The 19,609-nt window shown below is 45.9% G+C and overlaps 1 protein-coding gene across 2 annotated transcripts in view; it reads left to right on the top strand.

Annotated features, from left to right (window-relative positions):
- The window catches only part of HECTD4 (HECT domain E3 ubiquitin protein ligase 4), a 2,430,065-nt gene that overhangs the window by 1,487,561 nt on the left and 922,895 nt on the right, over positions 1–19,609 (top strand). For both annotated transcript variants that reach the window (XM_085634374.1, XM_085634373.1), the window contains exon 58: positions 13,576–13,757. In XM_085634374.1, the coding sequence (XP_085490500.1) occupies positions 13,576–13,757 (182 nt within the window). The remainder of the gene's footprint in view (positions 1–13,575; positions 13,758–19,609) is intronic.

The raw sequence follows: 19,609 nt of genomic DNA, 5'->3' as shown, positions 1-19,609 counted from the left end.
CTCTACCTCAGTGATTATCCGTTGAAGGCATGCTCACCACAGGCAGTTGTCTTCCACCTCCAGACTATGGCAGACCTCCTACATTTGCAGGGGTTCTCGATCAACTTCCCAGAGTCAGTCACACCTGACTCCCAATATGACACTCCTTTTCATGAAGCTGTTCTCGATGCAATGCAGTTTCGGGCCAGTCCTTCCGAATGGGGAGTCCAGGATATTCAGGCTAGGATATCCATGTTGCAGCCTATATCCTGCATTTCTGTGAGACTGACTCTGAGTCTGTTGTGCCTTATGGCCTCCTGCATCCTGCTTGTGACACATGCCTGGTGGCATATGTGGGCTCTGCAGTGGGACCTGAAGTTCCAGTGGGCACAGCATCAGGGGAATCTCTGTGTCCTGGTCCAGATCTCAGAGGGAACTGAGAAGGAGCTGGAGTATTGGCTGACAAACTGCGATTGGGTCAAGGTCAACCCCTCTCCTTTCCCCAACTGCAGTGGACTGTGGTGACAGATGTCTCACTCTTGGGCAGGGGTGGGCACATAGGAGAGGTGGAGATTAGAGGTCTCTAGTCTCTGGCAGAGTCTGGGCTCCACACCAACTTGTTGGAGTGCCGGGCGATCCAATTGGCATTGAAAGCCTTTCTTCCTTCAATCAGGGGAAGGCTGGTGCAGGATTTGATGGTTAGCAGCACTGCCATGTGATACTGCAACAAACCAGGTAATGTGGGGTCATGGACCTTCTGTCAAGAGGCACAGCATTTCCCTGGTGGTTCACAATCTGGTGGGATCTCTGAACGCAAGAGCGGACCAACCCTTCCGTCGATGCCTAGCAGATGACGAATGGCATCTCCAGCTGGGGGTGGTGCAAGATGTCTTTCAAGAGTGGCTAGAGCCTTGATTAAATCTGTTCGCAAAATTCTACGTGCTGGCATTTCCAAGGCAGCTCTCGCTGTGCGCCGCCTTTCGGTTCAAGTGGAACTCCTGCCTCCTTTCCGCCTTTCCACCGATACCGCTCCTGCACAGATTTCTCAAGAAGATCGGGAACGACCGGGCCAAGGTCATTTTCGAGTGTCCGGATAGGACACAGAGAGTATGGTATATCGAACTCATGAGCAACGGTTTTCATATCAGGCTGCCCCTTCAGGCGGATCTTTTGTTGCAGTGGAGGGTCTTGCATCCGAATCTGCGCACCTTCTGCCTTCAAACGTGGCGATTAAGTGACGACAGTTTGCAGCTTTACATTTTGCTCCCGAAGTCTGTGATGTTATTCTGGGAGTCAGGTGTCCCTCCACCCAGACGGTATACACCTGCTTTTGGGACATATTTGTGGCATGGTGAGCATCCAAGAACATCATCCCACTTTCTGCATTGCTATCCCAGAATTTCCCATTTGTACTTCTCTGGACCGGCAGGGCTCTGCTCTTGCCACTGTTAAAGGTTACTTGTCAGCTGTTTTGGCTTTCTTGCGGTTGCCGGACCAACCTTCTATGTTTAGGTCATCTGTTCGACCTGTTTTCTCAAGGTACTTCCAACACCTGTTCCCTCCAAGACCATTCATCATGCCCCAATGAGAACTCAGTCTGGCCTTAACCTTTCCTATGTACGCACCCTTCGAGCCACTGCATAATTGCCCACTCCGCATACTCATTTTCAAAACTGCTTTTGTGGTGACCATAACATCAGCTACGGGAGTCACACTACACAACATTCTACCCAGACAAACTGGTTCTGAGGACACATGCCTCCTCCTTCCTGAAGGTTGTGACGCCTTTTAATGTAGGCCAAAATATTACCTTGCCTACCTTCTTTGCTCCTCCTCACCCTTTCACAGTACAGGAGAAACTCCACCATCTGATAGAGACTACTAGCCACAGATTCCTTAACGTAGAATTATCTCCAGACGTGAGAGTGGATCCGGAAAATCTTTGCCACAGCACCTCTGCGCTGACGTTGTCAGCGGACGTGACGTCAGCGAGGTTACATAAGTCCCACCCCGGTGCGCTGACGTCAGTTTCCTTCTTTTCCGCGTGCAACACGAATCCGGAATGTGCTCCTTGGCCTGTTTTCGGGCCTCTTAGCGCCTTGAGTTGGGAACAGTGTACCATGCCTTCGGGCTTCAAGATGTGCACTTCGCGTGCACGCCAGATGTCGGCGATGGACCCTCACACTATTTGCATGTGGTGCTTGGGCGAGCACCATGACTCTACGGACTGCGAGGCTTGCCAGCATCTTAAACCGAAGTCTCGGCAGGAGCGCCGGATGAAGTTGCTGTCGGCCCGCCTGTCCAGGTCGGTGATGTCGCAGCATCCGTCTCCTACCTCGGCCGGGTCCAGTGGCCGGCGTTTCCAGCTGCAGCATCGTCCTTCGCCGAGGCCTCATGAGCGTCGTTCGCCCGCAGGTAAGTCTTGCAGTTTGCCGCCGAGGCCTTGTCCTCCTTCTGCAGAGGGCGCCGGTTCCTCCTGGGATTGTGCGCCCTCGTCCGTCGCCACCCTAGCCTCCGTTTCCCGGCGTTGGGGCGACGAGGGCCCAGATGCAAGCCTACGCTACGGCTCTCCAGGCTTCCCTGAGCCCTCCTCCACCCCCTCCTACTCTTCCTGCGATGTCCGTAGATTCCTCGCCGTGCGCGGGGCCTTCTGCAGACTCGCCAGCGGATTCGCCCCCGGCACTGACGCGTTCGGCTTCAGGTGTTGGAGGTGTGGTGCCGTCGAGGTGCGGCCCTTCAGGGTTCCCCTCCTCGGCCTATGGCGTCCCGGCTCGCCGCAAAGCCCCGCGGGGTTCCCTGCGGTGTCGCAGGACGTCGCCAGGATCAGGGTTTGCCCTCCAGTCCCCCTCGGTCCTTTGGGCAGGCGGCTGTCTTCCCGGAGGCCGAGCCGACGCCTCTCCGGCGTCAACGGCTTTCCTCCCCGGTGCCGCGGGTGGAGGCCGGGACGCTTCCCCGGGCCCCTCTCTGCCCTCGGCGCAGGCGGCTGCCTTGTCGGGGGCCGAGCCGGCATAAAGTGAGGGGACCTCTATACTGACCTATTTAATTTTGAAAGTGACCTGTAAAGGTTCTACATTACCAAATAATCCTGCTACATATCATACAAAATCCTCATGTAATTTTGAACAACAATTTATTAGTCTTTTTGATTTTAGACAACAATTTATTAATCTTTTTGTAAACATTTTTTGTTTGACATCATTATATGTGCATATATAAAAGTAAATTTTTTCTTTCACAAACAATGTAATTAATTTTCACACTGTATTTTTTGTAAATGCTTAATACACTGAATTTTCCAAAAGACATCCTAAACATGTAAGAAACCATCATTCAAAACTACTTACATACTCACACGCTTCCATTCATACATGATATAACATGCTATCTAAAAGGAGGCAAGGCAAAAAGGGAGAAAGAGAGGAGAGGACCCTTAATATGGTCTCAAAGATGTCGTCCGGTGAACTTGGTCATTCATTTCTCAAGGTCACCATTACAGGAGACCTCAGTCTCCGATACCACTTTTCTGGAAACAAATTCGCGGTCAATGCGCGTTTCAGTGGGAGACCACCTTCTTCAGGACCAACAAATGTTTTGAAAAGAGGATATATACAATTTTTTCAGGATGTCTGTAAGAAAAAGGAGGGGATAGTAACATTAGCAGGAGGTATGGTCAGGTATTTAATTTGCAAAAGGAGATACTTCCTCATATTTATATATACCATCGATTAATTTATCTCTTTTCTACTCCCGGTGCTCAGTCAAACAGTGAGTGCATCCCATTGCTGAAGTGTGTTGATTATCCAAAGTGAGAAATATGTGCAAAGGGTGACATGGCCAAGGGGTTCCCACTATGGTTAGAAATAGGAAGGCCGAGAAGGAAATGAGATGAAACTAATGATAGAAGTTCCAACCTTAACCCAGAATATTTATTTAGATTTAGGAGTAAAGCCTGCACAAAGTGGGTTGAAGCTCATTATTGCTGACCTGGAGATCAGTATGGAGCCACAGGTAATCTTTCCAGGTAGACCTTCTTTGTTTTGTTTGAAAAAATGTTGAGTTCTGGAGGAAAAGACATAATTTTAATAAGCAATGATATTTATACCCTGATTGGCGAAGTCTGAAGATACAGCGTTTTTTTTTATTATATGTAGAAAATATATATATACCTCCAACAGCTAGGCAAAGGGAGGTCCAATTAGATGATTGCCATGCCAAATTTCAGTAAGTACATGGACAGGAAGCTGGAGATATAGTAAAGTGAAGTAAAATTGTATATCATGTAGACACAAATGTTCTATGTCATAGAAGGTAATCTCTTTACGAATTTATTTACCCCTAGTAGGCAGGGAGCCTCCTTCCTTTGAAGCAAAACCGGATTGCAGAGTTTCTCCGTATTATTCTTAAATTCGAATATTGGTGCTATGTTATGAGATCTTCTTTTTAAATTTTCCGTTTATTCCAGCTTGTACTGTCAGGGGAATAAAGAGATATAGTACCACGCTTGAAATGTAACCTCGTTGTCATTCTCTAGATTGTAGATGAGCACGTCTTAGTGTTTATTGCGCAGAGAAGATGATTTATTTTATTGGCAGATTGGACCCTGACGCACACACCAGAAACCTGTTAATATCGGCACATTACTGATGTGCTTTAACCAAAGTGCAATTTAGTTGTACTTTAGCCGTTTAAGAGGGCATGCATGAAGTATGACTCCTCGTAATGGAATTGACATATTATTTCCTTCCAAAATTTCCATACGTATAAAGGGGAGGGTAGCGCTAAGTTATACTCGATAGTGTGGGGGGACTTGCATTGTGCCCGTTTGCTGTTAGATAGTTGCATTCGCTAAATTCAAAAGGCTAAAGACTCACAAGCTAAAGTAAGTTAAAACATCTGACTCATTAGGTGCACATGAGACAGAAACTTCTATTTACAAAACCCAGTGATAAAGGCTATCATCGTATGCAGAAGAGGAGACAACAGACACCGAGGATAACAGTTAAGGAGCCCAATATAGGAGTGTATCCGCATACCTTTCCTGGTCAAAATCCTGCCGCTAGCCGCTGTCAAGGGTTCCGGAAAGATCTGGATCGCTAGACGTGTGTTTTTTAAGTGTGTGGCGGTCTCGCGTGAATTTAGACTGACGAGACCGGAACTACCCTATGTATGTGTCTGCTAGATCAATACGGACGCCATCTTTGAACGGTGTTGGGAAGGTCCTCTGACAATGAGACTTAATAGCGTAAAAGTAGCCAGTTCAGAGTTCACAAGGCATATTAGCCTAAATCGGTCGAACCATTACACCCTATTTGAATGGTGTTAATGTGACACTCGATTAGTTGAATCAAGGGAGCGGGAGATAGAGGTATCTAGGTATCTTCGTAAGATGGGCACATAGTGCCGTAATTCACATGTTTAGAGGACGCCCAATCATTCGTAGAGAGGTTATCAAGGATGCGAGCTATGGGCGCCATGTTGGAATTATAAAACTCACATGCTGAGTAAATGCACGGAATCCTACTGACAGTATCTTGTCTATCTCTTAGTATTAAGTTGTTTCCTATCTGTTTAGTGATGGTGATTTTATCACAGCGATATAGGAATATTTACAGAATCCAAGGATATTAAGAGAAAAACGTTGGTGCACATATGTCGAAGTACCCTAATTACTATCAGAGAGAAGTCAGGGATACGAGTGTAGGAGCCATGTTGGAATTCTGACAATCTCATGCTAAATGCATGAGGAAATGCCTAATTGCAGTGTCATGCCTGTTTTTATGGCATTAGATTGTTTCTTATCTTATTTGGCAACATTATTCTTATCAATGGCAATCGTGGAAGGATTTGGGGACTTAATAATTTCGTAAGGATACCATTGCTTACAAGAAACTATTACAGATGCTAATATGAGTATTAGCTGGGGGTGATAAAGGTACCATACTTATTTGGCAACATTATTCTTATCAATGGCAATCGTGGAAGGATTTGGGGACTTAGCAATTTCGTAAGGATACCATTGCTTACAAGAAACTATTACAGATGCTAATATGAGTATTAGCTGGGGGTGATAAAGGTGCCATACTGATAAGTTATAGGCGGGCTGATGTACAACGTCCTACCTATTTTATAATGTGGGTGTTCCGTAAAGCAGTATTATGTATTTATGTGGATTCATCAGTTATGTAGAGATGGGATTGAAGGTCTATCTCAAACAAAGAATTTATGTCTTTGAGAGAGAGTTTTAGTTCTCAGACATCAGTTCTAGCAAATAAAGATCTGTATAAATCTGAGAATCCCAGTGTGGTCTGTAGTTGATATTTAACATTTATGTGATGATCCAGGTGATCTCTTCATTGAGACCCCTGCGCACTGTATCACAGTGGAAAATCCAAAAGGTCTCTCTGTTTTTACGCACTTTACTCATTTCTTGGCCTGGTTTGTGGATTATTTTTTCTAAAATAAGCCATTTGAGATCTTGTTCTCCATGGTTTTGATCTATAAAGTGTTTTACCATGGGGGCTTGTGTTTTGTGCGTTATGATAGCAGATTTATTTTCTGATAGTCTAGTGCGAAATTCTCGGCCAGTTTCCCCTATGTATCCTACGCCACATGGGCAGAGGATAAGGTAAATTACGTTTTGGCTTCTGCAATTGGTATGGCTTTTAAGCCTGCCTTTCTTGGTGCCATATGACCATTCTTCTGTAGTGATGGCTGTAGGACATGCATGACAGGTCCCACATCTATGATTTCCCCAAATCTCTGGTAATCCATCAATGGTGCTTTGTTCCGAAGAGGTGGTGATTTGTTTCACTCTGCTATGAACTAGTTTGTCTCGTAAGTTAGGGTTTCTTCTGAAGGCCACTATAGGTTTCTTAAGTGCCTTGCTGCTTTCATCAGTATTCAGGATTTTCCAATTTTTATTTAGTATCTGCTGTATCTTGTAGTTATAGCATGTGTGATTGACCACACATACTAATCTTTCCAAAGGTTTTTTCTCTTTCCCAATGATCAAGCTGTCTCGGTCGTAGTATTTTGCACGTTTCATAGATTGTTTAATGAGGCGTTTAGGATAACCTCTAAGTAGTAGTCTATTTTTTAGTTCTTCAGCATGTCTTATATAGACCTGCATATTGGTACAGTTCTGCCTAATTCTGAGAAATTCCCCAAAGGGAATTGAGTCTTTTTGACATGGGGAATGGTAACTAGCATGTTGTAGGACTGTGTTTTTGGCTGTTGGTTTTCTGTACAAACTGACCTCAATGCTGTTGTTTCCACTTTTAATCCAGATGTCCAGAAATTCTACTTTGTCTTACGAGTATTTGGCAGTAAATTTGATATTACATTTGCTGTGGTTTAGCCATTCAATGAACTGGTTAAGGTTATCTTCATCTCCTGACCCGACAAAAAATATATCATCTATAAATCTATGCCATGTTGTTATATTTTCATAAAAAGGGGCCATTTCATTATAGATATGTTTAAGTTCAAACTCTCCCATGTATGTATTGGCTACACTCGGTGCACATGAAGCACCCATACTGGTACCTTGTATCTGTTTATAGAGCTTCTCCTTAAATTCAAAATAGTTAAGATGTAATACTATGTCTAAGCATTCTAGAATGAAAGCATTTGGTCTCTTACCCGGTGATGTATGTAGAAGGGCTGCCACCGCCTCCAAGGCTAGATCCTGGGGTATGTTTGTATAAAGAGATTCTATATCTAAGGTTACCAGGAATTTAGTTTCTTGATTAAAAGGTGCATGTTCCACAGTTGTTATCATGTGACCTGTGTCCCTAATGTATGATTGATATAATTTAGTAAGAGGACATAGGAATGAGTCTACATATTGTGAAAGTGGCTCCGTGCAAGAGTTAATGGATGATATTATAGGGCGCATGGGAGGATCCAGTATATTTTTATGTGTTTTTGGAACACCATATAGAGCAGGGGTTACTATGTTGTTTTTATTCAAAAATTCCAGTTCTTTTTGGCAAATGTAACCATCTATAAAGGCTTTGGATGTACTAGCTTCTATTCTAGTCTTTAAGTCTGTCAAGGCTGATCTTCGAGCTGGTTGGTAATGTTCTGGTATAAGTAGCATACTTTCCATTTTCTGTGAGTATGCATCACTGTCCATGACCACTATGCCTCCCGTTTTGTCACTAGGTTTGACAAAAGCTTCGGCTCCGCCCCCACCCCCCTCTCTGAGGTGGCACGTGGTGGAGGAGACTGGACGCCGCGTCGTAGCCTTTTCTCCGACGGATTCCAAGGCGGGTTCAACGCCGTCTCCACGTCCACAGCCCCCGGACGCGCTCTTCCGTTCCCTGCAGTTGTCTGCCCCGCAGGTTTCTCCGCACTTTCCAGAGACCCCTCAGGGCCCCCACTCGTCCGTGGGTTTCCCATCCCTCAGGGGCTGGTCTTTTCTCCCTCTAGCGGGGCACAGGGACGGGCGTCTCAGTTTCCAGCCTTTGCCCACGGAGGAGTTGCTTCCCCCCCCCACGTCGCCCTACGGAGGCGAGTGTGGCCTTTGTCCGGGCCATTTCCACGGCCACTGGCATTCTGCAGATGGTGAATCTGGTTGCCCCACTCTCTTCGGACCACTTGTTAGAGGTTCTCCACCAGGGCTCTGGTGGAGGGGAGCTGCTTCTCCCATTTGAACCGTCGCTCCATAACTCTCTTCTAGGGGCTTGGGCACGCCCTGCCAAGGGGGATCCGGTGACTTAACCGCTCCTCCACCGCCACCGTCCTGCTCCGCTCGACCCACTTTCTTTTTTCCCATCCCTCGGCCCAGGGCCCTGTCCTGCGGGCTTTTTTTCCTTCCTTGCCTTCCGTGCTGCTTCCGCCGTCACGGGAGGCTCAGGGGCTGAACTCCTTGAGGCGTATCATTTTCGCCTCCACTAGCGCTGTTCCGCGTGCCCTCAACATTCTTTGTGTGTTGGCCAGTACTACTTCCGATCTGTGGGATTCCGCGGAGTCCCTTCTGTCTCGAGCCTCCCAAGAGGAGGAGTTAGCTACTTTCATTCTCCGTTTGGTCTTGGACGTCTCTGATTCCCTCGGCCGTGCTATGGCGAGTTCTGTGGCCCTCCGCCGCCATGCTTGGCTGCGGGATGGTGTCTTTCCAGAGAATGTTCGGGAGTGTCTTGTGGATTTACCCTTTGATGGGACTTTATTTCACACCCACGCGAAATAGGCTATTCAGAGAATTCTTGCGGGGCTCTGTCCTCATCTTCCTCCATAAGCTCGGTTCTCCGATGCCTTATGGGAGGTGTTATTCCTCCTTTCTCCTTGGGCCCTTAGGTTTTAGTTGGCCCGTTGTGTGCTGTGTGCGGCTTTGAGTGCCTTCAGGGTCTTTCAGTTGGCCCTTTATTCTTTTGGCTGCTGGTTCAGCCCTTCAGCTTGTGGTGTGTGTTTTTTGCTGTTACGTGCAGCGGTATAGGTCCTCAGATTGGGCCCTTTTTGTCTTTTTTGGCTGGTTAGTAAGCCGTCAGTGGTGTTTTCCACTGGTCTTTTCGGTTCTTGGCCTCTGATGCGACTTTCCCTAAGGGGTGTTTGGCTGCTTGGTAAGCCGTCTGTGGTGTTCCCACAGGTCTTTTATGTTCTTGACCTCTGCTGCGGCTTTCCCTAAGAGGTGTTTCCCTGTTTTTGTTCAGGGACGATTCATACCTTAGGCGGGTATTTGTTGGCTATTGTGTAACCATGTTTTAAGCTGGGCGGGCATGCATACCTTTTCAGGTTCCTAGCGTTTTCCTGGCGTCCCTGTATACCGCTTAGTGCGGTCTCTATCTCCTTGATATTTCTATCTTCTTCGCCTCTGGGTCATAGGCCCGACTTTTGTCATGCTGATTGCAGCGTCGTGTCTTGGGGTTTCCACCTCGTTCTCCGCCGTTCCGGCTGGGGCCTGTCTGTCTTCGTCTTGCGCTCACCTTGTTCTGAGCCACTGCTTCTTGGTATTTGCCAGCTGTTGCTGCATGTGCATGGTAGTTTTGGTCCCCCTCCGCGGGACTCGCCGTGTCAGCGTGTGCTCCTGTCCCTTGTTTGTTGGAGCTTTGCTCGTCTGTGTCTTCTTTCTCACATCTGCGCTTCTCGACTGTGGACCCGTTCCGGCCTTGATCCCTACTTCGGGCTAGACACCCATTCAGCTGTGTGTGTGTTCTCCTGGGGCGGGCTCTGCCTCCATTCCACCTCTTTTCCTTGGATTTGCGGATGGTTCTTTTCTTCCTTTGATACTCGCTTGGTGCTGTCTGCCCCTCGGGGCTTTCTCGTGGACGCCCTTTGATCCTCGTGTAGGCTTGTGGTATCCTGGCCTTCCCTTCTCCTTGTTCTTGTTTGCTTCTGCTTGGTATGGGCTGGACCGTCCTTCCTGTCCCCATGCCACATCCCCTGTTGGGGCCCTGTGTTCTTCCAAGCTGGTGAGGTTCTCTCGCAGACCCTCCTCCCCTCTGGGTATGGCTAGGGTATCTATTCTACGTTAAGGAATCTGCGGCTAGTAGTCTCTATCAGATGTACAAGTTACTTACCTTCTGTAACGATGTGTCTGGTAGAGACAATTCTAGTCGCAGATTCCATCACGACCCGCCCTTCCTCCCTGTACTGCGAGGACCCTTCAGCTGGTCTTCTGCACTTGCCCCAATCCTGGTGGTATTGGTCTCCTGCGGGTGCCCTCTTTCTCTTCCTCCCTGGCGGGATGCTTCGTTCTGTTTGTGGTCATCGGACGGCAAGTTCATGTGTACTTCTGCATCCCTACACCCTGGTTATTCCAGTGTGGGGCCTTCTCATAATCTTCTCTTTTTCATTGCTTGGGGTTTTTTGACTCCTCCGCAATCCTCTAGGTTGGGGTTTCTTGGCTGTCTCTCTGCCCTTCGCTTCTTACAGGGGATACGACACTCCTTGATGGTGTTCTCTTGGGGTGCTTTGTCGTTACTCCTCTGTTCCAGGCTTGTTGCCCCTCACTGTTCTAGATTTTCGTCTGCCACGTCATTTTTGTCATGTTTTTTATTTTTCTGCCTCCAGGGAGGTTCTCGCCTTCGCTTGCAGGGTTGCTTCTCACAGTGGTGCTCTGCTCTTTCCGTTCCATGATTTTCAGTAACGCAATGCTTGGCACTGTCCCTAATGGTGCTGTTCTTCACCATTCGCTCCTTCCCTTTTTGTTTCACTGATTTTTTTCGTACACTGTTCCCATACGCTCACAGTTCTGTTGGTGATAGCTCCGCGTTGTGGCGCAGAAAAGTTCTCAGAAGAAAACTGACGTCAGCGCGCCGGGGTAGGACTTATGTAACCTCGCTGACGTCACGTCCGCGGACGACGTCAGGGCGGGGTCATGTGGTACCGCCCCCGACGCACAGAGGTGCTGTGGCAAAGATTTTCCGGATCCAGTCTCACACCTGGGGATAATTCTACGTTAAGGAATCTACGGTTAGAATAGTCTTTACCAGATACATCGTTACTGAAGGTAAGTAACTTGCACAACTGGACACAAAAAGAGTGTTGTCGTTCTACCTTGATTGTACTAGAGACTTTTGGTTGGACGATCAACTGTTCGTTGAGTATGTCGGAGCAAAAAGGGATGGAGCTGTGCAGAAACAAACCATCTCACAATTGATAGTGTTATGCATAAAAATCTGCTACGCACTCACCAAAAAGTAACTCCATCAGGGCTTTCGTGCTCATTGCACCAGAGCCAAGGATGCAACCACTACTTTATCTTCTCGAGTCCCTGTCCTGGACATCTGTCAGGCAGCAACGTTGGGCATCTTTGCATATGTTCACCAAACATTTCTGTCTGGAGAGTCAGGTCCCTTGTGATGGGCATTTTGCCCTATCTGACCTGTAGGACCTTTTGGTCTAATCTGTTTGCAGACCCTCCTCTGGGGAGGTATTGCTTGAGTATCTATTCTAAATATGGAATCTGCACCTAGATAGTCGCTATCGAATGAACAAGTTACTTACCTTCAGTATTGTCTTATCTGGTGGAGACTATCTAGCTGCAGAATACTGACTGAATCTCGTATTCTACCCGCTCTGTGAACTTGTTTAATTTTAGGGTCACCCTAATGAGGCCTTTCGCACTGCTCGCCAGTGCGTCAGCATTCTTAGTGACTCAGCGCTTCTGCTGTCGAAAGGTGTGAAAAGAAATTAGCAGCGTGCTGTGGTGGTGCCTAAATAGGCACTGCACATGTCACATCTGGTGTGGACAACACCAGCACGGAGTTGAAAAACACCAGCTACCTGCGCTTTACAATTTCTGGATACAGTCTGACACAAAGGTAAGTAATTTGTTCTTCGTGATTCAACATATGCTACACCTTTGCACAGGAATTGCTGGAGGAAATCCAGGATCACTCCACCTTGGAAAAAGGTCCCCCTTTCCTTTGGCTAGAGATTGGAGTTGAGATTTCTGTGCTGTGATATGGGCTTCTCTTCAGACCTTTGATAAGCATTATTGTTTAGATTCTCAAATGAAATGGCAATTTTGCATGCTCAGACATCCAGGATTTCCTCTTCTGACCATCCTTCACACCCATTACTGGGAGAGTAATGCTTATGAATCTATTTGAAAGGTGAGGAATCTTCAAGTAGAAGTATTCATCAGAAGAAAAAAATATTTACCTTCGGTAATGATGTTTCTCATGTGAAGCCTGTCTACATGACGATTCCTCACAAACCCACCCATCTCCCCATTCTGAAGGATGGTCATAGGACTCAGTAATATGATTCCCCTTAAAACATCTGCTCTTCCTTAGTTGATGTCATTCCCTTTTCCCATCCTCTGGCTGTATGGAAAATATGGACACTAGACTGACTTCAGGGTGCCAGGGTGGGCACTATGTGTCACTATTGATGTCTCCTTGGTGTTGTTTTCCTGTGACAAGTTGGAGGCAGTGCGCTGTACTGGCAAAGACGATCAAAGTCGGAGATTCCCAGATCCAGTCTGTCACCCTGGATATTCGGAAGGTGGGGAATCTGCAGGATAGAGTATCGGCAAAGCAAGATAGTTACCGAAGGTAAGTAACTTTTTCTTTTAGCTGAGCCATAGTAGTTTACAATGGACACTGCAGATAATGATGCTAGTTATTTATGAGATATTCCTGTACTGGGTCCAAAAATAGTTCGGTATTAGAACATATGCATAATCTGTTGCTCAATCTTGGTTTGCCACCTCACTTCATGCTATCATCAGCACTATGTTTTCAGTCTTACGCTCTCCACTTATTACAGATAATTGCTATTTCTAACTCAGTTGAAGCAAAGCAGCACTACAAACCTAGAATGCATTAGCTCTTCGGGACTGAAACCACAATATCACTGATGAACAGGAATGAGGTAGCCTTCTAGCTGAATTAATTAGTCCCCTTAATTGTGTCTAAAACTGGTGCATGTACAGTAAATACTGAGAATGGAAGTGCATGCTGTTTACAACTCAAGTCAATTTACATACACACAAAAGGGATTGGTGTTCTCATAAATAAATGCATTCACATTACAATTTTATTAACTTTGTGAGATAAGGAAAGATATAATTTAAATATGAAATAGGTAGACTACTTAAGATCAAGGTTTTCTGTATTAAAATGTTCCCATTCTGTTTTCTGTTCACAGAGAACTCTTGAGATGTGAGGCATCTCTTGCCAGACTGTACTGCCGTATTGCTCTTCTTAACATCTTTGCTCCCAAATCCCCGCATACATTTACTCGCCTCTTTCATATCCCTGCCATAAGGGACATAACCTTGGAGCACCTGCAGCTGCTTTCAAACCAACTTCTGGCTCCACCTCTGCCTGGTAAAGTAACATTCAAAACATAAAGATGATTGTAGATTATAAATGTCACCTTCTCTGTAAGGAACAGTGACCAATGATTAACTTTAGTGATCCAATGCTGTTTTAAAATGTGTATTATAGTGGGTCAATCATGCTCTAGTCTCAATAATTTTGATATCCCTTTTAGCATTTCCAATCTGATTAAAGCCAGTCTCCAGATTTGTTTTAATGTTTGACAAAGTTTATAACCGATGTACATGAGAAAATGACACAAAGCTTTAGTTGAAGCAAGAGTAAGGGAGTCAATTTGGGTTTCACCTAATGATATTTTTGTCCATCCTCAGCTCAAATTTGTGTCTTAGTTAGGCATGTTAAGTAGTGTTCATTTATTGTATAATATTTGTAGCATGGTATGTATCGTCTATAATGGTTCTTGTGAGGAAGATGAAACTGCAAATTTTTAGTCCAGCCACTTTTGTCTCATCACTTGAGCATTCCCCCTAAGAGAAACTTTCAATATATGACCATAGTACGGAGCTTTCACTTTGATTGGTTTATATCTGCACCACCATTCTCCTTAATAGAACAGTGCAAAGCAGTGACCAGTCATTGGCTTCCAAGTGTTGCCAAAGCCTTGCCGATTTATTGGCATTGTAAGCAAGTCACATAGATTTATTGTGTCACTGATGGTGTTACAAGCTGACAATTATTCTGTAGCCTGTTCTGTTGGCTCTGTAATAAATAATGTTTTTTCTTTGTGTTGGTGTATGAGGAAGTGTTACCAAGATACCTTACACACAACCGCATCTATTTTATGCATCCTAAGAGAGCTTACCTAATATCCCTAATGCTTTATTTGATGAGGGTGGGCACAAATATTGAACTTCCCTTAGACCAAAGTGTGTGTTGCTTAGCAGGTCACAGCAGTGAAAGCACGCATTATGTTGTCCATGCTGCACTTGGTGATTGGATAATGGGACTGCAGTTTTAAGCATGCTTCATTCATAAACTTACAGTAGCTTAAATATTCATATGGACACCTTTTTTATTAATTGAGGCACTAGTATGTACTTTCTAAAGTGCCCTGTTGATCTGTAAACTACTCCACCTGGTGGATCTGAATTAATCTTCTATCTGGCCCCTTTCTATCCTGGTAATTGCCTTTAGATGATGAAACCAGTACATATTCTCAATCCCTCATTACAGCTACATGGATAATTCAGATGTAGTAGTTATGCAGTATTGGGGTATCTTTCATAGATTCACATGCCTGAATCATTCCCCGTTGCCGAGGCGGGAGTCCCAGGGTAAATAAAAAAGTAGTGCCAAAAATAATAGTAGTAGTAGTAGGCCCCAAAGAAAAAGGCCTAGATCTTAGCAGCCTATCTATATCATTATGCAAAAAGAACCAAAGAATTGGTACCAACCAATCAGCCATCAGCACCCTCCAGAACACTCACAGCAGAGCCAGTTCTCCTCAGATTTTCACCACACGTCGTGTGGAAGGGAGTCTCCCTGAGTGCCACTCAGATTCTACTTTATTCATTATGTCTGACAAGAAAGCCTTGTTCAAGTCCCGCAGAACCTGCGCCAAGAAGAGAGTCCATGTTGATGTGGACTGCATCTACTGCCTCTACCCTAAACATGAAGCAAAAGATTGCAAAATTTGCCGCACCTTCCCTATTAAGACTCTTAGGGATAGGGAGGCGAGAGTGCTGTTATGGCTTAAATCCTTTTCGGCTGAAGAAGATGATAGAGCCTCAACTTCCAGCAAGAGAGCTAGGTCTCATGACAGCTCTTCAAGTGAGGGGAAAAAACGCCATAAATCTTTCCACTCTACTTCTGGCTCTTCTCAGAGGAATCCTCTCATTTCCTCTGAATCAGCGCACTCTCCTCAGGATTCTGCTCTCAAGCCGTCTTCAAAAACTGTGAGTAAAAGCCTTTCAAAATCTCTGGCTTTCCCTCCCTCGTCGACGATTTCTGTCACTTCTTCTGCTCCTTCGTTGACGGAGACTATCTCGATGACGTCTATCACCTCTCCTATTCTGTCGATGAGGATTACTGTCCTGTCAAAGAAGCCTGTCGTCTAGGGATCGTCGACGAAGACCTCGTCGTCGAAGTCAACGTCGAAATCCATATCGATGACGTTGCCTCCATCGTCGACAAGAGAAATTTCGTCGAAGATACAGCCGATTACTACCCCATCGACGAACGTCCCTTCGATGAAGGCCCCGTCTACGTCGAGCCCGTCGACGAAGATCCTGTCGACGTCGAGCCCGTCGACGACGAAGCCATCAACGGAGAGAGCCCGTCGACGATACCATCGACTGGGGATTTGCCTGTTCCGTCTGCGGCACCTACAATGGCTCCTACTCATTCTACTCCTGTTTCATCTAGGAGTTTTCAGCTGAAAACTTTTCAGAGACATGAATATAGCGATATCTCACCACTTACTCCCTCACATCTCCTGGAAACTTATGTGCAGGATGAGGATGATGACTATGAGGATGACGAGGACGAAGGACCATTTGGAATAGCTCACCATCCTTCTGGGCTACACATCAAATGTCAGGACGACGATGATGAGGAGGAGGAAAATTATCCAGAACAATATTATCAGGAGGACATTGTCGTCCCGCATCATAGGACTTACCATAGACAACCTCGTCAGAGTGAGATGTCCCATCTGCCTCCAACTCTGATACAAGACCTGCAAGCCATGCTCGCAGATTACAGACAACATTTTCCCCCACAACAAGTCATTCCGCAGGTTCCACCACCTGGGCCGGTTCTGGATCCTTTGCCTTCACCTGATGCTCCTGTTCCTACGCCTCAACTTCCAGACCCTCCTCATGACCCGCGTCAGGGTCAGGACTCAACCTCTGAAGAGGAATTTGAAGAGGGTGAACTTCCAGATCCGGCAAATCCGTGGGATTCATATATTATCCCTATACCTTCGCCACCGACACCTCTACCATCTGATTCGCCCCCAGAGGATATAGGGGGATTTCATAATCTCATGCAGCGTGCTGCTGCTAGATTTCACTTGAGGTTCTGGACTTTCTTAGAGTCCAGAGGTGTCAGGGAAACAACACCCAAAAGACCCCTGAGTTCCTTCCTGCCTTGGTGAACAAATAAACAGAGACACGGGCTTCTCGATGGTGGCGTCAGAGACCAAGGTTTATTTACTGCAGGGACACAGAAGTCGTAGGAACCACACAAAGGCAGAATCTAGGAGACTGTTCAAATTGTATAAAGTGGGTCGCTCCTTAAATAAACCAAATGTATCCTCAGGCAGCATTGCAAAAATATCTTTCATGCCCAGCCCGGTATCCCAAACAAACAATAAACATATACCAAACGATAATTATTCGTAAGTTTCCAGTGTTCGATCAAGTCTTCATGTCAGTTTTCCATTCTTCGACCGATCCTCCCCATCATAAAAATTGTATCCTCCCCATAGTAAAAGCCCAGAAGGAGAGGAGCAGAGCCAGGTGTGAAAGATAGATAAGTAGGATAAGAGATGCTTGTGGGTCATAAACGGGCATGGCTACTGTCTTCGGCCTCCTAATCGCGATCAGGCCAACGAACACAAGAACCAGTATAGCATGATTGGCCTCAGGCAAGGGAGGTAGCTTCTGCCTAGTCACGCAGCATCAGCTTCCTTGGACTAAAGCTTACGTGTCCTTAACAAGGTGATTCAGCCAGGGTCATTGCTTGTCCATTGACTATGTGAGGGCAAGAAACAAAATGGATGCCGTATCTATAATGGATGCCATGAATTTACAACAGAATGCCCTATTTCTCAGTGAATCCACGCTCGTAGCACAGCGAAAACACTGCCACATACTAAATGGATAATTTACGGTTCACTGGTACCAAAATCGTGTCAGTACTACGATACCGAACACACGGGTTTGGATCGCTACAGAACCTCAGACAGTCCTTTTGCCCTTACATAGGCAATAACTTACTCTAGTCAGAATCCATCTCTATATACATCAGGTCACTGATATGTTGTTGGAGCATTATTCTATCTCGTGGCGTATCTCCTAAAACAGGTGGTCTTCTTACGCATGTTGCAGCACAAAGGCCACATAAGGCAGGACCACACTGAACGATGAGACAGCATGAGAATAAAAATACCAACACAACACCAATGACTATCAGAACCTTCCATCCCCACGCAGATAACAGATTCCAGAACCATCCCATCAGTGACCAATCACCTTTGTCTACATGAATAGAGTCAGCGATCTTGTGTAACTTAGAAATGGCCTCATATACTGTTGGCGCATTATTTGGGATAAAGACGCAGCAACTCGATTGGATCATTTTACATACTCCACCTTGATCTGCAAGTAATACGTCAAGGACCAAACGGTTCTGCAACGTCATGAGGCGATCCGCTTGAAGCTCAGCTGTCAGGTTACTAAGGGCACCAGCAGTTTCAGTAATAGTGGATTCAACTACCCGTGTTAGTTGACGCAAGTTCCTACTATTGGCCATGGGCCCCCAGAACGGGAGGAAACCTTTGAAAAAGTCTCCTGCTTCTTGGCCAGCTGTATCTTCCTTGTCGAAGACTCCTCTCACAACTCTAGTCTTGTGATAATCCGGTGCAGCAGTGTATGTCGGAGGTAATAGTCTGGCAATATAACATGAGCCTGAAAAGTCAGCAGGCAGCCATGTATATGCTCTGTCTTCTCTTTGCAGACAAAATAGGTACCCTTAGCAGCTAAGAATGCAGGGGAAGACTGTGATGGAAAAACGTACGTTTCAGTACAGTCACTCTTCCCTAGTCGAGCTCTCGGATTCCTCCCATTCCCTTGTAAACAGACCTGACCTTGGTGGGGTACGACCCAAATCGGAGTCGAGCTTTTACGCTTGTTCTCACCCAAACTAATGCCATACTCCGTAGCATTCCAACCCATATAAACTCGTAACTCATCCTTGGGAATAAACGGAGTGTTATTGACATCTCTAACCATGTCAGTAATTCCCTTTACCAAGGCTCTATTAGCAGAGTTATACCTAGTGGAACGCGGAGGTCGCGGGGGATAGGTCTCTAGAGCATAGGCGAACATGGTCTGAAATGCCCCAAATGATCCATTATAACTAAAGGGCAGAACCAGATAGGGGATACCCTCGTTCATGGTATGTGGTATCAGATCACACACCCAGCAGTTCGTTGTATTTACTACTAGTTGGTGTTGGTGCAAGAGCTGAATGAAAGTGTTATTTATAAACTCAGAGCGTCGAGCTTGCTCGTGTGCAGGAAAAGGGTGAAAAGAATGAAGAGAAACAACAGTCGGAGAAACAGAAACATGGGGAGGCACTGTAGATGTGACAGGCGCAAAAATCAATTGGATACCAAAAACGATTCCGCCTACCAAAGTTATTAAAACAATCAGAAAGATCAGAGCGCATTGCATCATGAAACATTTGCCATGCAAAATTTCATACAGTTTTGTCTTACGAGCATTTATGACGCTAGCTCGTCGCAGTTCAGGAAGCTCCATCTTCTACAACCGTTCGCAACGGATGGTTTGTACCTGTTGAAAAATTGCCTCTGTTTATCCTGGGAGTTCCCAAAATAAACAGAAGAGACCGACCTTGTGTCTGGCCCCCTGCAAGTTAAAACAAGGCACACGTTACGACCCTACGGCAACCCAGATGGCAAGGCGAGAGAACAACAAAAACAAAAGGACAAAAATTATAGAGCAAACTTCCTGACTGAATGCAATGTGATAAGATCAAAACAGTTTTCAAATGGAAAGGTGATTATGCAATGTTATTGGTTCATGGAATGAGAACGTAGGTTATATCTGTACTTTCCGGGTCTTGTCTGATCTTGAAACAGCTGATCTGCAGGT

Source organism: Triturus cristatus, chromosome 11 (assembly GCF_964204655.1).
Source record: "Triturus cristatus chromosome 11, aTriCri1.1, whole genome shotgun sequence".
In the NCBI taxonomy this organism is placed as follows: Eukaryota; Metazoa; Chordata; class Amphibia; order Caudata; family Salamandridae; genus Triturus; species Triturus cristatus.
The sequence above is the reverse complement of the archived record's forward strand: the minus strand, read 5'-3'. Positions and strand labels throughout refer to the sequence as shown.